The 15743-nt window shown below is 40.0% G+C and overlaps 1 protein-coding gene across 7 annotated transcripts in view; it reads left to right on the top strand.

Moving 5' to 3' along the window:
- ETV6 (ETS variant transcription factor 6) overlaps positions 1 to 15743 on the top strand; it is a 242566-nt gene that overhangs the window by 201299 nt on the left and 25524 nt on the right. For 5 of the 7 annotated variants that reach the window (XM_077170075.1, XM_077170076.1, XM_077170079.1 and 2 more), the window contains one exon: positions 947 to 1090. In XM_077170075.1, coding sequence (XP_077026190.1) covers positions 947 to 1090 — 144 coding nt within the window. The remainder of the gene's footprint in view (positions 1 to 946; positions 1091 to 15743) is intronic. The other 2 variants (XM_077170077.1, XM_077170074.1) reach the window with 1 other exon arrangement.

Below are 15743 nucleotides of genomic sequence, written 5' to 3' on the forward strand. Positions count from 1 at the left end.
CTGTGGACTTTAGTTATTATTTTTTTTCTCTTTATTTTAGTAATAGTGATCATCGGGAGCACATTTTTAAATGTTTCATTTTCTATTCTTCACACGACCAAAATAAAACTTTGATCAAACCCCACAAGATATAAAAAATTAGGAAAAGTTCAGAAAGACATTGCACTAAGCCCAAAGAAACAAAGTCTTGATTAAGGACTTATTTTTGTAAAAGATTAAAATATGTATCGTTAAAATAGGACCGTGTTTCAGGCTCCATATCCTCATTTCATCATAAAAAATATCGTCATAATGACTAGGTTGGGATTAGCTGCATTCTTAAGCACCTCCCAGAACTAAAACACTGTCACTAGTGCGGGGTTCTACCACAATCTTTACATTATTTAAAATCTTACCGGGAACGTATCAAATATAGATCATCAAATAGAACAAAAGTATCACATTAATGCAAAATATTAATAGGGGTAACTTTTGGGGGAAATATATGGAAACTGCACTTTTTCTGTAAACCTCAAACTGTTCTTAAAAATAAAAATCTAACAATGAAAGAAAAATTGTTTGAGGGGTAAAAAATAATAGTTTAGAGTCCTAAACTATTAAGAGCCTGAGTTTAATGATACAACTATAGAAAGTATTGACAGGGTTTTTCTCTTTTAATGATGGAATTTTAGATCATTTTTGTTTTCTTTTTGGTTTTCTGCACTTTCCAGATGTGGTACAAGTTCATGTATATAACTTTCATAATCAAAAAATGAAAAATCAGATGATTCTGGCCTTTAGAGTTTCAAGTACTGCATCCCGACCCCTGTAGGCTCTGTGAGGGCAGAGAGCTCACCATTGCATCCTTAGTGCCTCCCACAGGGCCAGGCGCAGAGCAGAGTCTCAGGAAATAATGGTTAATTGGAGTGTTCCAATTTTTCTATTTTCCTTTTCCTTTTCTTTCCAGGTGATGTTCTCTATGAACTCCTACAGCATATTCTGAAGCAGAGGAAACCTCGAATTCTATTTTCACCATTCTTCCACCCGGGAAACTCTATCCACACGCAACCAGAGGTCATACTGCACCAGAACCACGAGGAAGGTACCACAGGTGGCTTCTGTTTCCTTGTCTAGACAAATCCAAGAGGTTTAATTGCTAGCTTATAGGTTGTTCTTATTCGTGTGTTTTGTTTTTCATTCAGCAGACATTTACTGAGTTGTTACTGTGTATAATAAAGACATTAGGGGTAAAACCAAGATGAATAAGATATACTCCCAGGTCTCAGAAGGTCACAGCCAAGGCAAAGAAACAAGTTAGATAGACACATAAATATAAAAGGACAATTGTGGTAGGTACCATATAGAGGTAGAGGAAAGAGATACTAAATTCAGCTATAAAAAATAAGATATTACATTCAGCCTTCATGAAGGCTCTGGAAGGTTCCTTGAAAGTCAAACAGGATTCTGACAAGCAGCCATGTAGAGAACATTCCAGGCAGAGAAAATCGTTTAAAGGTGGGGTGAGTTCTTGGAATAGAGAGTAGTAAGATGGCTTGAATTGGGTTGTTGAGCTTATCTTTTATTACCCCAAACCTTTTACTGTGAAAAATTTCAAACATCCCCCAAATAGAGAAAGCAAAATAAATAAGACCCCTCTGAACTATCACCCCGATTCAACAGTGAACAACATTTTGCTGTTGCAGAACTAATTCAAGGGGGAGAGTTTGGAACCAGGGTGCGGAGGGCTTTAATTTCATGGGATATCATGGAAGGTTTTAGAGCAGAGAGTAATGTGTTTGTGTGTGTGGAGGGGGATGGTAGTGTAGGGGAGATGGCAGGAAAAAAAACCATCCTAAACCCTATGAACTCTTTTGAATCAGGAAATTCTTTGTACATGAAAGGTTTATTTACAGCATACTCGGTATCTGTGCTGATTTCACTGTCCCACTTCAGCCTCACTGCTCTTCTCTTGTTCTTCACAGTAGTCATAACAAAATTGGTAGGAAACAGAACAAAGGACTAGAATTGAATTCTGGCCCTGGACATAGTTCCAAAAACAGTTGTTTTGGGACAGAAGTAAGGTATAAACTTTAACTTTGAGAGCCATTGAGTTGGACAGTGGAATATACAGTGGCACTGAGTGTAGTGTGCTTCCAGGCAGTATCGTGTCCACTTGTTCCCAGCCAGCCCAGTCAGAGAATGGACATGGGCACACACAGTACTTTAGGACTTTTTCACCTGTACTTTTCTTTAGGACCAGGCCACAAAGGGGCCCGAAACCATGGCCCCTTGTGGCATTTCCTTACATTGATCTATCATCCCCAAGAGCAGGGCTAATACTTTTGTTTTATTGTTGGTAAATTAAAAAATGAGAAGGTTTTTTTGTTTGTTTGTTTTCTTAATTAACACTTCACAAAGAAGAGCTTGACTCCAGGCCACAGCATCTCTTCTTTGTGCCAACCATTTCACAGCAGGTCCCCTCGCTCCCTGGTGCTTCTTGCATGCTCCCTGCCTCTGGTATCCTTTCTTTTCCTAGCTTTACCTTTGCTAAATTTAGCAGTTGCCCCCCACCTGCCCCCAATTCAGTTTCTCTAGTCTTGTGCTGTTCCTGCCATGTACATTTCCTGCTTGCATAATAGTCAGTAGCCACTCCAGAGAAGAAGAGGTGGGTTTACTGAAGCTTGACATTAAGGAAAGAATTATACTACCTAGCCTGCCTCTTCAGATACAAACGGTGTGTGACAGGGACTGACCCCCTCCCTTTTCTATTATTAAAAAAAAGTCCAATTTGGACTTTCTGTTCTCTTTTTTATTCCCAAACATGATTGGAGGCTTCTGGTCTCACCTCATCATAAAACCTCCCTCCCTTCTTTTTGGCATGATTTGACTCATAAGTAGGTGTGTTTGTTGTTGTTCTCATTTGCAGGAGCTCATCAATAGAGAAAGCTGGCTTACTCTCAGAGCTACTCTCAAACCAAGTAAACACAGATGTGCCACCACATACGCTGTAATGAGCTGTGCTCTCAAGTGTTAGATGTCGGTGGTGAGCTCAGTAGGTAAGAGAACGGAGCTAACGAGGCCAAGGTCAAGGGCGTCACCGCCCTGTGGACCAGTGAGTGGTGCTTCAGCCCCAGCTCTTAAAGGTCGTCCATTCTCTAAGACCGTTCTTTCAAGCTGGCGGCCAGGAAGCGAGATCTGAGAGCCTGTGCTCTCCTGCCTTATTTGCTCAGACATGTTGCATGCTCTCAGATGAGCAGGTGCCATCGAATGAGAAGAGCTGGAAAAGGCACAAAGATGAGAGGAAGAAGCTGCCGCCCCCCTGCCTTTCCCACACTTTCAGATTTATGGTTGCTGCTGGAGACAGACCAAACAGAGGGGTGAATGGATCAGTACAAATTCCTTACCTCCAACTACCTCCCCTCTTTTCCCTTTCTCTTCACCAAAAAGGGTTGGGGTAAATCCAGTGCAACATGACATGTCTGTAGAATGAATTGTGTTATATTTACTTCTAAATAGTAACATATTAATATGGACATATGTCAATATACAGAAATAGCTGATCCTGAAAAAAAAAGTAAAATTATGTCAAATATTATTTCTCCAGTGATTGGTCTTGTATGATTAGGGACACAGTCCAGGTGAGAGCATGTTGGCCCCAGATTACTCTCATTGCGATCAACTTGGTGCAGAGATACTTAGAGCAGAATGGAAAGAAAACAAAGTCCATTCCAGAGAGGGCCCAACTCAGCTCCTAAACAGCCTGGCACAGTGAGTGCAGAGTAAACAGCAGACCCAGGCTTCATTCAACCCCCAGGGTTTCACCTCATCACTGCCACCACCCCAACTTAACAAAGGCAGACCTTCATAATTACCTAAATGAGAATTACTGTCATGATACAAATGTGTTTTGTTTAATCTAGCAACAGTTCCCCACAAATACCTGTTAGAGTCAATATATTGAAATTTCAACCTTCTTTAAAAAGAAGAGCCTACAGTTAAGAAGTTGATATTAGGTCAAAGTTTCCCCTCCACTCTTTGGCCCACTCTGAGATTATCTTAATGGCATAGATCCCACACCCCGCCATGCTCTGACAGAGAGGAGAGTGGTCACACTAGTCCATGCCCTTGATCTCTATAATTTATGTACACTGTTCTGAAATCATGTCATGCCTTGGGTGAAGCTGTCCATCAATCCCCAAATTACCATCTCCATAGAGGAGAACCGGCATTTCCACTCTCTTCCCTTACTTATTAGTTATGGGTAGGGATTGTTATATAATTAGGATAACCTTACAATTTTCCATCCTAACCAGACACACTATGACATGAAACAGGGCTCCATTAATAATTAAGCCAGGATAGCAGGTGTCGCCCAGAAACAACCAGAAATGGCTACTTGCAAAATAGTTTATAAAAGAACGAAATCGGAACATCAGGAAACAAGATTATGATCCTCCACTCTGCAATTAACAAATCAGGATGGTTAAATTGTTTCAGTTCTATGGCCTCGGTTTCCTCAGTTATTAGATGGGGCATGAGACTAGATGACCTTTAAGATGTTTTACAGCTCTGAAATCTTAATAGTATAGCCAAGGTTTTTGAGTCCCTCTCAATGATATAAAGATAAATAAAGCACATTTTTCACACTCAGGATCTTGGGCAAATAATCCAGAGAATCATAACAGTGTCCTGCCTGGTGTTGTTCAGAAACAGTAGAAAATCTTTTCTAGTCTCATCTGTCTCACCTTATCAAGAACTTCTGATAATATTGCCACTCTCAGTAGGCAAACAGAGTGGCATCATTCACTTGTCTTACGATGAGTATCTCGGTATAAGCAGGTTCCTTTTCTTTGCCCATTGTGACTCATTTTTATCTGCATAATGCGAATTGGTTAGGTGGTAGGAGGTTTCTATAGGCAGGAGACAAAATAAACACTGATACTTCAGTCCCCAAAAGCAGAAGGAAGAGCATCTTCAGAAATACAAAACCAGCGAATGAGTATGGAATAAATGTATCTTGCCCCACATAGTTGTAATGTCAGCCTCTTTTGATATCTTAGGCTCCTAAATCAGTTACTTTTAACTTCTATAGTATGTTTAAAAGAAAGGCTTTGTCCTAAAGTATGTAGTCAGTTGCTACTAGTCCTTGAGGTTGGAACTACTTGCATAGTGACTGCCTGCAATCTCATTGGGCAATATAAAATATGCTTCAGATCCACACTAAGTCTGTAAATGGGGCCAGCTCTGCACAGTTGCCCCTGTAAGACTGGAAAGTGTACCCCACAAACTTAGAGGGAAGGAGCGAGATCTGTGTTTCTAAAATGTTCTCATCCCAGGGCCCTGTTGATGGGTTCTCCCATAACGCCAACTCCCACCCTCTCCCGTGCCCTAGTCAAGAAACTGTGGGAGATGATTTTTAATAACTTTAATTTGGAAATATTCACATGATACAGTTATTATTTCTGCAATGGTGAATGCAGTTTTAAGGTAGCAGCTCTACTCTGATATAGCTCTCTGTCATAAGATGGACATGGAAATTGGGATGGGTGGTGAGAAATTTCAGGTGTCAAATACTATTGATTTCAGTTCTCCTTAAAACTAGCACATGGTATTTAAAGAGAAAACATTTCTTTGTGGGGGCTAGGGAGAGAAGTGTGGGGTGGTAGATATTCTTTGATGCACAGACGTTTCATTTATATGATTATTTCACCAAGAGGAATATTATACCTCCCACCACACCAAGCCCAATTGCCCAAAGGCTACTTTGAAGGAAGGAACCTTTTACAATTTTAATGAGATAATTAAAGAAGATGAGTTGTATGAATCTGCTTTGTAAATAAAATAAAAGCTACCATTTTTTGGTCCTTGTTATGTGCCAGATCCTGTTCTAAGTACTTAAATGTGGGAATCCTCTAATCTTCACAACCATCCTATAAAGATGGTAATACTATTACCCCCACTTTATAGATGAGAAAACCGAGGCTCAGAGCAGTAAAGGGATATATGGCCCCCAAACTTCAAAAGCTACGAAGCAGCAAAGCTTAGATTTAAACCCAGGTCTGTTTGACTCCATTATAGCATGAATGAGCTGACCAGAATAACATTTTTATTAATGCTTTTGTGCAAGGTCCCTGAAAAAAGGGAGAATGATTGATGCCAAAGCCGTTTTTAGGTCGCCTGACTGTGTACAGTGTGGCAGGTCCCAGAACTCCACTTCATAGCACTTAGAACTACCAAAAAACAGAAAAATCAAGAATACATTTTGAGACCCCCAAAGCATGTTTCAGTTCATTATATTAAAAATGCATACTAAATTGGACTAGATTAACCCATATAAGTCATTGACTCCCTCAGGATAATATCTGTCGTGAAAATTTCCCAGCCTGTGAGAAATGCAGGTTCTGAGAAGGCCGTCGCCTCTGAGAACCAGATCTCTGGCTGTTACCCTCCTTGGAAACAGCTCCTCAGTTCAGGTCTCTCCGTGCGAGCCGCCCAGTCATTACAGCTGCAGAGGAGACACCAGGGTGCATGGAGTTTTTAGCTCTTCAGGCCACATCCTATTACTGTTTGTTGTAAAAACACCCAGATTCTCTAGTTTTGCTGGAGTCCTGTCGATGACGGAAGTACCAGGGAGGCCGTTGGCAGGGGCCAACAGCCTTGCCACACGTGGTAACCGTGAATCCATGGCAGAGCCAGAGGGTGTGCTCTGCATTCAGCCTGTCTGGGTTCACATCCCAGCCCTGCAGTTTACCAGCTGTGTGACTTCAGCCAAGTTGCTTAACTTCCTTGTGCCTCAGTTTCCATCTGTAAAAGCAGGGGCTTAAAAAGTAGTAGCTATTGCATAGGGTTGATGTAAGAAAGAGGTGAGTTGATAGAGGAAGTGCCCTTAGAACAGCACCCGTCACATAGCAAGCACTCAGTAAATGTTACTTATTATCATCATTGCATATTAGTTAGCAGCCTTTGGTTGGCTGGTTTTTTTAACCTCCAATTTTCTTAACCATTCACCTTTTCGTAACTTTATGCACTTTGTATAAGCAGCAAATTTGTGCATCCCGTACATAGGAAAGGTCTGTTTTTAGGGATCTTTATGGACTAACCAGGCACCACCTGTAACATCATTTCTATGGGAAAATCCATTTAAAATCCCAACCTTAATTACTTTCAGAATCCAGCCTGTTTTCTCACCTTGATTTTTTTTTTTTTTTTTTTTTTTTTTTGCGTGGGCAGGCAGCGGGAAATGAACCCAGGTTTCCGGCATGGCAGGCAAAATTTCTGCCTGCTGAGCCACTGTGGCCCGCCCCCAGCCTGTTTTTTAAATGAGCCCTGCTTGTGTTTTACCTCACCATACCTGGCACGGGTTAGATCCTCCATAAATGTTTATTGAAGTAATGAGTGCCTTGGAACCTTTCTGTGAATCTTTTGACTGTCTGCCACATGTAAGAACTCTAACCTTTTTGCACCTCTCAATTCTGTGATTCTGGAATCTAGTGGGAGGTAACAAGAAGTCCCACTGGAGGAAAAACAGGCCCTGATCTTGACATCTTGACTTCCTTTTCTCCCTGGTAATAGAGCCCTGGGACGCCAGTTAACACCTTTCTCCGTGACCAGGCCTCTTTCCACTCTTCTGCTAGTCCTCCCTCCTTTTCTTTCCAGGACCCCTTCTTCCTGCTTTACTTCTACTACATGCAGGGTCTACACATGCAAAATTACCTTTCACCCTCTGACCCCTGACACATGGTGCAGCATTTGATTGTAATGTACAGTGCGAGGCTACTGGATTGTGTTTGTACCAAAGCCTCTTTTCTTCTCATCTGGACAGTCCCTTTATTTTAGGGAGGGACAGCTCACCCTCCTTACTTCCTCCAGTAGCCAAGGGCTAACCGGGTTCATAAACCAGAGCATTTTAGAGGAAAGAGATCCCTAATAATACATAAATAACTTTCCCGAGACAACCAGAAGATCTTCAGTAAGCTTCCTCCTCTTCTCTGTAGGGAAATGCCATTTGATCTGTTTGAGATAAGGGAGGGGCAGTGTGACTTTACCTCCGTGGAAGGATGCCCTCAGTCTACCTTTGTCTTGCACTTTCGCTGCTCCCAGGCTCCTTTGCCTTATCTTTGTGACACCCTTATCTCAGACACCATAAATGGTTCACCAGGTTTGCCCTTCCAGGTCTAATTGGCTCATTTGAAGTCCGATGCCTTGCTTCCTTAATTCTTTTGTGTTTCTTTATTGAGACTGAGGAAAAGGTGGCTTTTCTCCCAGGTCAATGGAAAGAAGGCTCCGCTCAGGCCTGCTAAGAGCAAGAGGGTCCCCAACCCAATGGGAAAACTTCTCTGCCTCCTGCAGATTTGCCTATGCTCTGTGTACTGAGCCATTGGTAAAGATAGTCTGTTTGGAGGCTGGCCCACCCGCAGTAGGGAAGATTAAGCCTCAGCCCTTCAGCCTCTTTTAGAAAATGCTTAGAAATTTCCAAGAAATTGCTAAACATTTATTGTTTATAACCTTAAATATATGTGAATCACGGACTCCAGACTAGGATAGTTTTCTTCTCAGTCCCTGCAAGGGTATGCAGTGCCCTTGGCAAGTTGTGGAGGTGACTAGGCTGAAATGGGCAGAGGACCAGGGGGAAGTCACAGAACCAATAAGAAATTGAACCTCTCAGAAAGGGAGGGTGGGGTGAGACCCGGAGTGTATATATGAAATATATTTGGAATTCTACCTCAAGACCCAGAGCGTCTAACTCTGTGTAACTCTTCATGTGGTTCATGGGTCTGGCTAATCTTTTATATAATTGTGCTGGGAAATGGTCCCTTCTGAACGAATGGGGAACACAGCAGCCTGAAGTTCATGAGTGAGAGTTGGTTGCTGAGCCTGTTGATTTGCATCTCCTTGACTGCCTCATTACTCTTGTCTTCATCTTTGGCCTTAGGGAAAACACGATGGAGGCAATGTGGTTTGGGTGTGTGAGTATAAACTTGACCTTTCAGCCTTTGCTCTACCCTGGAAATTTCTTAGTCAAAAGCAGTGACATTTACTTAAGACTTTTTTAGGTTTACTAGTTATTCGTTATCTGTAACATGATTTCCTTGGGCCAACTTTTGATGAGTTTTAAGTAAGGAAGCCTTTCTAGTGAGTAAAAGAAAAGAGGACAAGAAAAGAAATCAGATCTGTTGGGTAATCATCACGTTTAAACTCCTGATTTATTTGGGGCCGTTTTGTAGTGAGAAGTAATTGGGACTGAGACAGGTCCACAAAGAGTTTTGGGGATCAGGAAACACTTTCAACCAGAATGACAGCTCCCTATGAATACTGGGTCTTTCCTCCCCCTTCCTTCCATGCCCACACTGACTAATTATGTGTGATTTTCCCTCCCTCTTCCTTATGTATTTCCCTCTCATATCAAGACCTTCAAAATAAGGGCAACATGGATAATTTCCTAGTTTTCCAGCTGGGCAGCTCACCAAGAACAAACCCAGACATCAAGGCCAGACCAAAAAGCTTCTTGTTTTAGACAGAAGACTCCTACATCTGGGGGATTTAATGCACCCACTGTCCGCTCAGTGAATTTCCTGTGTCCGGAGCTCTTCTGCCTGCAGGCTCTGGTCTTGTAAGTTTCCATACCCTGCTGCCAACTTATAATAACAGAGACAACAGGCAACAGTGTAGGAACGTCATAGCCCAGTCCTACGTGGGTGCAAGCTTTGCAAACTGAAACAGCTTGGAAGGTCTCATTGTAAGCCTTTCAACCTTGACGGAGGTTGTGCCCAGACCACCAGGAGCCTGGAATTAAATACCCTGGGATCCAATTCTCTACCGTTAATGCTATCACCTTCATCAAGTACTTCCTGTTTGAGTGATGTCTGCAGAGAAAGAGGTAAATCAAGCTCCTCCAAGTCATGTTCCTGCCCGGATCCTGAATCAAAAGTAAAATCTGAGTGGGATTATTCAGAACTCTATCTCCCTCCTTCATTGTTCCCAAAGATCTGGGGAGGATCAGAGAGTGAAATCTCTCCAGGACATTACATCAGTTCCTCTTTTACCTTGGCATGAAACTTCTTCCTTTCATAGTCTGCTCAGGCTTCCTAAAGCTTACCCTGAGTGCAACCCTCATGCAGAGCCCTGAAGCCTGGGACATCAAAGAAAAACTGTAGGTAACCAGATTATTGACCAACGCCTGTGTCCGTTTTGAAATTTGTAAGACGGGAAATGGATAAAGGAAATGAGGTTTTTTAATACATAATCTTCATCATCCTTAAGAATTTTTAAGTGCTACTAAGCTTTTCAGTTTAGACAGATAGCATTGAAAGAAAATATATTGAAGTTCAGTAGGAAACTGTCTTTATATAGTTGTTCACAATGATCTTGTTTCATATTCTATGCCAAAGGAAGAGGGAACCATGGACAAAAGATAAATTTTGGCTGTAGAATTTGAGGATCGTATTAGCTATGGAAAGAAAACTTGCCTCAGCCCTGAAAGACTTCACATTTCTTTCACGCAAATAATCTCAGCTGTTAAAGGTAAACAACTACGAGACCCAATGAGTACCCTCTAAGCATTTATTTGCATTTGAGTTGAAGTGAGATGGATAGTACTTGTCATCCCAGCCTATATCCTTCAAAGTTAATTAAGTACTTAGAAAATAATAATTGAAAATGTTAAACATATAAAAATAGAAAGAATTATATAATGAACTACCAGGTATCCATCACCAACCTGGATTATCAACTCATAGCCATTCTTGTTTCTTCTGTGTTCCTACCTACTCTCTTCTTTACCATTCTGGATTATTTTACAGCAAATCTAAGATATAATATATTCATAGATATTTCATCTGGAAATGCACTAGTATATGACCAGAAAGATAAGGGCTCTTAAACAAAACCCTTCACAGCACCTAAAAAATAATTGTCAATATCATCAAATATCCTATTAGTGTTTACATTTTTCCATTCACCTCATAAATGTTTTTTACAGTTTTTTGACTCAAGGTTTGTTGAATCACGCGGGGGTCTATACATTGCTATTGGTTGGTGTGTCTCAAGTTTCCTTCACACTATAAGTCTCCATCCATACCATTTTCTCTCTTTTCTTCTCTCCCACAATCCCCCTTCCCCATCCCTTCTTCCATCCATTTCTCTCCCCTCCTCTCTTTTCAGTTAGTTTTTTGAAGAAATCAGGTTGATTGTCCTGTAGACTTTCTCACAGTCTGGATTTTATTGATTGCATGCCTGTGGTATCATTTAACCTACTCCTCTATCCCCTGTATTTCCTATAAATTGGTAATTAGATATAAAAGCTTGATGAGATTCAGTTCTAAGTTTTGACAAGAATCCTTCATAGGTAATGAGGTATACTTCATAGGAGGCACGTAATTCCCGGTTGTCTCTTTTCTGATGTTAGCAATCATAGATGACCATTACTCAGATTTATTATCTCACTAGGAGTTACAAAATAATGATATTCTGATTCTATCTTCATTTACTATCTGAAATATCTTTAGAAAGAGCAACTTCACATCATTAACTATTTGGTTACCCTTTCATATAGGAAAGCAGAAATTCTTTCTCTTTATATACTAGTCTCCAAAATAATGAGTTTGTTTCATTAACACTTAAATTGTCCCTATTTGGCCAGTAAGAGTTGCTTCAAATTGGCTCTGGAATCCTTTTCACATGGCCCCAGTAGCCTGTAATAGTTTGCTTCCTTCCTGGTGTGACAGGATCGTCCAAGATCCCCTTCCAAATTTCTGCCCCATACCCCATATCTAAGGCCCTCTGGTTCTTTAGTGGGAAATGGTTTTTAGAAATCACAATCTGGATGCTAGGGATGTTCATTGCTATATTTGATACATAATAGCTCGATATAGTTTTCATGATCTGTACAGTCTTTCAGTGTACAGACAAAAAGAAATTTTAAGAGAAAATACATAATGAGTTCACACAGATACTTCCAATTCAAGTTCAAGACCACAGGCTTTCTAAGTCCCATCTCCTTCCTTCTATACTGGAAATGTCCAGTTCCCAGTGCTACAAGATAATTTTGTGTTTGCTTTATCCCATAATACACACCAGTCTCAGTAAATAAAACCAACACTATACTACCACCAATATGATTATCAAAAACAGTTTAAGTTAATTTTGCCATTATGTTTATCCTACTAGGGACTGACAGTTAATGTACTTGTTATTTGAAATAGTTTCTCTCTGTGTGGTTATACCACAGCTCAGTTAACACTTATGATCATTTGCTTCATTTTGCTTTCAAATCCTAGGGATTGCTTTTTAAATTTTATTCTATTTCATAATTGCATAAAATATTTACATGTGTCCAGAGGTAAATCTGTATAACAAAGTGTGTTCAGAGAAGTCTAGCTGCTGTCCTTGATCCTACCCTCATTCTTAGGTAAACAACTTTTCTTCAGTTATTTTTACCCTTCTTTTCCTTTATATATGCAGCTACATGTGTATATATTTGTATTCCCCTCCCCACTCAAGCTTATTTGCGTACAGTTGTTTATAAATAACCCATTTAATATCTGTAGGGCCTGTAGTGACATCATTCCTTTCGTTGTCGATATTGGTAATTTGTGTTCTTTCTCTGCTTTATTGACCAGTCTTGCTAGGTGTTTACCAATTCCATTCATCTTTTCAACGAACTAATTTTTGCTCAAGCTGATTTTCTCTATTCTTTTTGCTTTTCGTAGTTCACTCATTTTTATTCTTATTTGCTTCCTTCTCCTCACTTTGGGTTTATCTCTTGTTTTTTCTAAAAGCTTCTTAAGGTGAAAATTTAAATCACCGGTTTTAAGCCTTTCTTTTCTCTTTTTTTTTTGGTATGCTGTATGGCGGGGTTCACATTTCATTCTTTTTCCATGTGAGTATCCCATTATTGCAGCACCATTTGTTGAATTTTTGTTTTTGTTTTTTCTTTCGTTTGCTTGTTTCTTTTTGGGAAGTGCATGGGCTGGATATTGAACCCAGGTCTCCCACATAGCAGATGAGAATTCTACCATTGAACTACCCTTGCACCGCCTCTTTCTTCATTTTTAATTCAAGCATTCAAAGCTAGGCATTTTTCTCTAACCACTACGTTAGTGCTTCCCACAAATTTTAATAAGTTGTATTTTCAGTATTCAGCACAAAATATTTTCTAATTTCTCTGGTGATTCCTTCTTTGTTCTGTGAGTTTATTTTCTATGTTCTGTTCAATTTCTCTTCCATCTTTTGCTTTGCCCCATTCTGTCTCTGCTCTTCTTCTTGAACATCAGTTATAAGTATATTAGACCATTTGATATTATTCCACAAGTCCCTGAGCATCTGTTCATTTTATAAGTTATTATATTTTTAAAGATTTCTATTAATCTGTCTTCAAATTTTTTAACCCTTTCTTCTGGCTACTCCAATCTGCTATTAAAGCCATCCAGTGAATTTTTCATTTTAGATACTCTATTTTTTATTCTAGAATTTTCATTTTGTTCCTTTTTATTGTTTCCATTTCTTTCCTGAGATTCCCCAGCGTTTATAGCTCATTACAATCATCTTTTCCTTTAAGCTCCTGAACCTATTCATAATAACTACTTTAAAGTTTTTGTCAGTTAATTCTAACATCTGGCTATCTCAGCGTATCTTTCTATTAATTTCTCTTCCTCTTGATTATGGTTCATATTTTTCTGTTTTTCATGTCTTAAAAATATTGATTAATGAACATTATAGATAGCATGTTGTAAAGACTCTGGGTCATGTCATATTCATCTGACATGTTGACTTTTGTTCGTTGGAATTTTGGAGACTTAGTTTTATACCTTTTGGGTACAGATCTGTTTCAGTTTTGTTTCTAGTCCTCAGGCAAGTCCCTTATTCCTGGAGCATAGCCCTTATGCCTAAAGTGTGGCAATTATGGAGTAATAGAAAGTCTTATCTGTTCATAGCGTACTTCTAACTTGTTGAGACTCAGACTCCAAACTCTGTCTCCACTGCAGTGGCCAGAACCTAAGATTTTTGCTCATTTCTTTCAACCCTATGACGGTTGCTCGTCATTGAACTCCTGAGAGTCTGCCCTGAACAGGTGCTGTTCCCGGGTCATATGAGAAATTGAGGGAACTTTCTGTGCTGATTTGGTGGCTACACCCTCTGAAGTTCTCTCCTTCATGAGATTTGCCCCTCAATTTCCTACCATCCTTGAAGTTCCACACTCTATTCTCTGATATCTTAAGCGACTCTCTATTTTCTAGCTTCCCCATGTCACATCAATTGAGAAAAGCTGTATGCTTGTGGATCTCAGTCAGTACAGTTCCCTTGTTTCAAGATTTAAATTTTTCAGTTTTTGCCTTCTTTTGGCCACTCTCCAGCATCTTCAAGTAGTTTTTTAATGTGTATTTTTTCAGACTCTATAATTGCCATCTGAGGAAAGATTAGTTTGATACAAGCCTTTCTGCCATTACTGAAGCTAGAACCGCCCCCCTTCCTTAGATAAATGGTAGCATAACCAAAACACTTTTTCTCCATTATGCCTTTCTTATCTACAATAGAGCTAGATAATTCCTTAGAAGAAAGTTAAAATACTCCTTAATCCAGGGGTTGCGAGGTTAACTCAGTGGTAGAATTCTCACCTGCCATGCAGGAGACCTAGGTTCGATTCCCAATCCATGCACTTCCCCCCAAACCAAACAAACAAATAATCAAACAAACAAAAATTCAACAATTTGTGCTGCAATAACGGAATACTCACATGGAAAAAGAATGAAATGTGACCCTGCCATATAGCATACAAAAAAAAACCCCTCCTTATTCCTTGTTATAGCTGCATAGTACTCCATTCTAAACCATTCACCTTCAGTAGTTATTCTTATGATGAAGCACTTTTGAATTCATGGCACCAGATATACAGTAGTCACAAAATGAACACTTTGCCTTCAGGGAGAGGATCTTTTAATGATCATGATCAGTATTTCTTTTGCTCATTATTTTCTATGATATGCGACATTTAGTGGGGTTTTAAAATAGAAAAGAAGTTCCAGATTTCCTATTAACCCTTGTAAAACTTTAAGAAACGACCACGTCTGTCTCTGCTTTACTGACTGTACCAGATTCCCAGATCCTCCTTTAATGTTCTTCATGTAAATATTATCTTAATGGAAAAAAGTGATATCTTTGACTTGCTTTATTTAGAATCATGAATGAGTCTTTGACTAGAACAGGAACCAGCAAGGAGGTGTATCCTTCAGTGATTCAGCTCTAGGAACAGATATAGCCATAGAGACTTCACTGAGATGGGTGTGGGACCCCATAGAAAATTCCATTTTCATGGGCAGATTTGTATCTGTCCTTCAGAGCCCAAGCAGGGACTCCTGGAGCTATCTGTGTGATGGTTTATTCCTCAGCCCAGCCCCTAGACATGCTTCTGTTGATTCTATTGCAGAGCTATGTACCTTTCTGATGCTGAACTTGCTGAACTTGAAAATTCAAGTGGGAGGGTGTTGTCCATCCATCCTTTTTCTTACTCACCCCTACTGCCTATGAGCATTTGTAGGGTCTAGACACTCAAGAACAAGGTATTCCTAAAAGTTCTCTCAAACACAACAAGACCGTCATTCTGTAAACTAGGGCTACTGTTCATACAAAGAGAGCAGCTTTGGTCCCTGGGTCTATATGGCAAAATAGCAGTGTACTATAATCTGACTGGAGTCTGGGTTCTAATCCCCAGGCTGTGTGATCTTGGGTAAGTTACTTAAGTTCTTTGTGCCTCAGTTTGTTACCTGCAA

Source organism: Tamandua tetradactyla, chromosome 7 (genome assembly GCF_023851605.1).
Source record: "Tamandua tetradactyla isolate mTamTet1 chromosome 7, mTamTet1.pri, whole genome shotgun sequence".
In the NCBI taxonomy this organism is placed as follows: domain Eukaryota; kingdom Metazoa; phylum Chordata; class Mammalia; order Pilosa; family Myrmecophagidae; genus Tamandua; species Tamandua tetradactyla.